A 4,711-nucleotide genomic window follows, 5' to 3' on the forward strand; every position below is an offset into this window, starting at 1 on the left:
TGCTTACATAAAATATACATCTTGCAGCAGTTTTAATGCAACAAACATAAGAATACAGTTTCAGTGATAAGTAAAAAATTGAATGTTATATAAATAATATATTCTTTATTCTTTGATATTCATATTATATATATATTATATTGTATATTATAGTATATATATTAATTAATATTTTATTATAAAATATTTTATTATAAAAGATCTTTATATATATTACATGTACGTATTATGCATTGTATTTAGTGTTAAGAAGTAAATCTAGAATTGAGAAAAGAAGAAGATTGTGTCTAATATTTTTTTCAAATATATTTATATATATATATTATACTATAATATACATATATATGTAAAATAATATCTAAGGAAATAATATCTAAAGGACTATCTACACGAGGAAATGGAAATAGCGAAGGAACTTGTATTAACTCTCAAGCAAAATAATAAGTCACACGTTGGATATGGATTGCAAAAGGAGTGCGAAGCTCTTGTTGGGCACATTTTACAAAATATGGTCAGATCCCAGATGCCTCCTCTGCACGCTGTAACGAAAAACAAGGAAGATTCTATTAGATACAGAGAAGAAGGTACATATCTTATTTCCCATACGTGCTGTAATACATTCTAACGAACAAATTTTCAGGTAATCAACACTTTGTAATGGGTGACGATTTGGAAGCTATCGAGTGTTACACTCTGAGCTTGGCATATGCTGATAGCGATGAACTTATGGCATACGCACATGCAAACCGATCCGCTGCTTTATATAGGAAACAGTTGTATAAGGAATGCCTGATAGATATTGACGCGGCTTTGTCTCACGGATATCCAAAAGAGAAACAGAAAAACTTGAAGGACAGAGGGGATAAAGCGATAACGGAGATAAAAAAATTGCTGCAACTAGACTTGAAGGATATTGATGATCAGAGAATTGCGAATGAATCATATTTATATGACAGTATCGAGAGATCTGTTACAGAAGACATCGAACACGTAGAGAACAGGGCAATGATAATAAACGATCAAGGGATTCCGCAGAAACAAGGCATGGCAACTAATGAGAGTTATCTGCATTATGCAACGAAGATCCCTCCACGGAAACCGAGATATTTGCAAGAAGAGAACTTCTCCAAGTTAATGAACGGCCCAAGCCGAGAAGTTCCCGCTGTTAGTGATGGCGTCACAATATCCTTCTCTGAGAGATATGGCAGACACTACATAGCGACACGGGAATTTAAATCTGGTGATATAGTCAGTATCGAAGATCCGTATGCACACGTTATCTATGAAGAACGGTGAGATATTAATGAAATTGTATTGTTTAAGATTTATTTGATTTATTATCTCTATCTGTATTTTTCGATATACTCGTATCTGCATTCTTGATTTGAAACAGACAAAGAAGGTCTTATCTTCACCTTCTTTGTCTGTTTTATATATATATAGCACAAATTACTTATAAATTTCAAAAGTTTAGATAGTATTTGATGTGATGACTAAATCTCTTCTCACCTTTTATTTTTACTTTCTTCTTAACATAAGTGAAAAACTACCGAGAACCTTATAACTATCTAGATTCTTATAATTCTTTCTTTAATCTTTTCAAAAATAAATAAGAGACCATGATTTAAAAAAATTACAATTCTATCTAAAAGCTACGAAAAAAAATCAAAGTTGCAAGAAAGGATTGATTTTCTTCAAACCACATGGTTTTAGAAAAAAAAGTATTAAATATAATATTAACGATCAAAATGTAGTCAACTATATAAGAAAAAACAAAATAAAAAAAGATGATTCAAATGTTCATTTATACGAAAAGAAGTCACAATATAAACATAAGTAGTTTAGTTTTGCGATTTCATAACTGTGCATTCTCTCCCTTAATTGTAGAAAACTTGTATAACTCGTTGTTTACAGGTATTATACACATTGCCACTATTGTCTAGCCAGAAGCTACAATCTAATACCGTGCTTAGAATGTCCGATAGCTCAGTATTGCTCTGAGAATTGCAGGAAGCTGGCGTGGGAAGCGTGTCATGAGACGGAATGTCCAATTTTAAAATTGTTGACGAATTTGCTCAATGTTGACAAAGATAAAATAAGAATGATTTCGAAGATCATTCGATTGCTGATTGTAGTGACTGAGAATGGAACTAGAATTAAAGAACTGCAGGAAGATATGAAAACTGCAGAGTCTAATTCAGGTATACATCTATCATATACAAAATATTAGTATATTGGAGCATTGATAATCACACAATTCTTTGATCTTTTCTATTGCAGACAATAGAACGGCAGGATTTACAGATACTGGGATATTAGACAGTTTTAGCGCTCGGTCCGCACTGAGTCTGGCGACCAATATGACTACGAGACCGCTGATAGGGATCAGCGCGTTCGCCTGTATCTCGGCCCTTGCAGTAATCCTGTTAGCTACGCAGACAAAATTTTTTCCTAAGAAATATGAGATTGATGATTTGAAGGATATCAGCGAATTTTCCGAGCTCAAATTTTGCGCCAGTATAATGTTTCGTGCTTGTGTAATAATGTCTTCTAACTGTTTTTCAGTGAGTTCCCTTTTTCGTAATTAGGATTTCATTAAACCATTACTACTTGGACATATTCTTTATTGCTAAGGAAATTCTTATATATAATTAGTTTCTCTCCCTCTTTCTCAAAATATAGTTATATATTATTCTATAGATACAACAAGAACCAGGAATTGTGTCGGGTTCAGGATTATATGTGGCTCACAGTCTATATAATCATTCTTGCGCACCAAATACTTTTCGACATTTCGAGGGACTGACCATGATCACGCGTGCCTTAACACCTATACATCCCGGAGATCAAATATTCACAAGCTACGGCGGTGTTTACGCGCACATGCCACGATCCGAGAGGAAGCAAAAGATACTGCAAGATTATTTTCTCGATTGTGATTGTCCGGCGTGCAAAAATGACTGGCCGACGTATAATGAGATTCTGCGAAAACATATTGGATCTATCTCCAAGAATAAGCAACTTGTGGAAAAACTCACGCCTCTCAGGGAGAAATTACTCGCAAATATGTACGATATCGAGGCGGTGAAGGCCGTCCTAGATATATTATACAAGGAAGTTAATAAACATCCATGTGAAGAAATACTCCACGCGGAGCAGTATCTAAAGAGCTATTATTTGGGTAAATTTAAATAAATCTTACAATTGTAATGCTTTATGCTTCAGCGTAGTCTTCGTATGTTTAGCTTGCTTACTGATTTTCGCTTTGACGATTCCTTGCTCACTACTATTCCTTTGATTAATATCTGCAGCTTTAAGTAATTATGTACTTAATACACTTTTGTTTTTCTTATTACAGTAAATAAAACTACTTTCAGCAGCAATTATTGATACAATTTTTTATAAATAGCTATTTCCTGCTCTGCTTATTGTTTTTTCGACACGCTACAATTGCGGGACACAACAATAAATACAAAACATGTTTTTTTGAATTTCAGATCCATGAACTGTCAAGAAATATTAATGGTAAGATTACAATATATTGTTTAAAGAAATATTCTTTTCTTTAGAACATTATAATATTTAAACGTTAACTTATTATTAATGAGACAATTTGCATCACGATCGTATGTTGCGTGAAAGATGCACAAAAGAAAACTCAAAGTAATTTTTTTCGACAAACGTATAAAACTTTGGTAAATTATTTTATTGGATGTTTAGATAAAACAGATTTACTTTATTTATATTAACCTGTAAAATATTACAATATCCTATCATAAATCATAGTTATCAAGAAGGAATTATATCAAGGAAAGCCAGAAAACGATCTAGGAAAATAAACAATATAACACGATTTGAAATAGAAAATACATTAATAATTACTTATATATTTCATCGTAATAGGCATTCAATATGACATGTTACAATCGGTATTTAACAGTGTCGGATAGGAAAAAGTTAGGGGCAGTGTTTCAATTTCTTATTCTGTGTGTACACTATACATTACTTTATCAAAGTAAAAAATAATTTACAATGCGCGTATCTCAGCAAGCTCGGCGTCGATTCGATAAAATGAAGTATCGTTAATAGTACTTTACACTTAGCGATTAAAAATTAAAATTCATTTCAACACCATAGATATACTTTTTTAGCTTTTCAAGCATGGGACACACACATGTGCGAAACATGACAATATATAATGCTTTAAAGATTAAAATGTACTCAATATAGATTTGTCAATAAAATTGCAAAAAAGTTTTAGAGGACGTTAAAAACTTACCTATAAAGATTAAACTTATCGTACTAAAAGGATAATGTTATCGCCAGTATATATTTAGAGTTAAGACTATCATCAATTCAAATTTTGATCATGTGTATTATTTATATATAAGGAAAACAAATTAATGCGATCAAAAATGATCAGTAAAATGATAAAAAAAAATGTAAAAATGTGACAAGAAGAAGGGCACATTTCTTTCCATCAGTCTGTTGCACTTGGGATTCATTTTTATTTAACATCTTAAGAGATTATCAGCGCATGTGTGTGATTAACAAAAACTGCAGTTTCCGGAATATAAATTATTCCCATGACAATCCTACTTGAGATCAAAATTATAAAATATAATTGGTACTTCTGCAAAAAGACAAGCTACGAAATATATCAATTTGCTGCGAAAAAATATATATTGTGTATATATATATATATATACTG

General features: G+C 31.8%; 1 protein-coding gene across 4 annotated transcripts; it reads left to right on the top strand.

Moving 5' to 3' along the window:
- LOC108745940 (SET and MYND domain-containing protein 4-like) lies at positions 1-3,530 on the top strand. Of its 4 annotated transcripts, XM_018482368.1 has the most exons (7): positions 1-70; positions 380-584; positions 641-1,292; positions 1,915-2,201; positions 2,281-2,564; positions 2,701-3,181; positions 3,498-3,530. In XM_018482368.1, the coding sequence occupies exons 2-7, from the start codon at positions 398-400 to the stop codon at positions 3,503-3,505; spliced, it is 1,899 nt and encodes a 632-aa protein (XP_018337870.1). In that variant the 5' UTR covers positions 1-70; positions 380-397; the 3' UTR covers positions 3,506-3,530. The 4 variants fall into 4 exon arrangements, with proteins under 4 accessions (XP_018337870.1, XP_018337868.1, XP_018337867.1 ...); XM_018482366.1 differs by lacking the exon at positions 3,498-3,530 and having other exon boundaries at positions 364-584; positions 2,701-3,377; XM_018482365.1 differs by lacking the exon at positions 3,498-3,530 and having other exon boundaries at positions 2,701-3,377.
- The last annotated feature ends 1,181 nt before the right edge of the window (positions 3,531-4,711 follow it).

Source organism: Trachymyrmex septentrionalis, unplaced genomic scaffold (genome assembly GCF_001594115.1).
Source record: "Trachymyrmex septentrionalis isolate Tsep2-gDNA-1 unplaced genomic scaffold, Tsep1.0 scaffold16, whole genome shotgun sequence".
NCBI lineage: Eukaryota > Metazoa > Arthropoda > Insecta > Hymenoptera > Formicidae > Trachymyrmex > Trachymyrmex septentrionalis.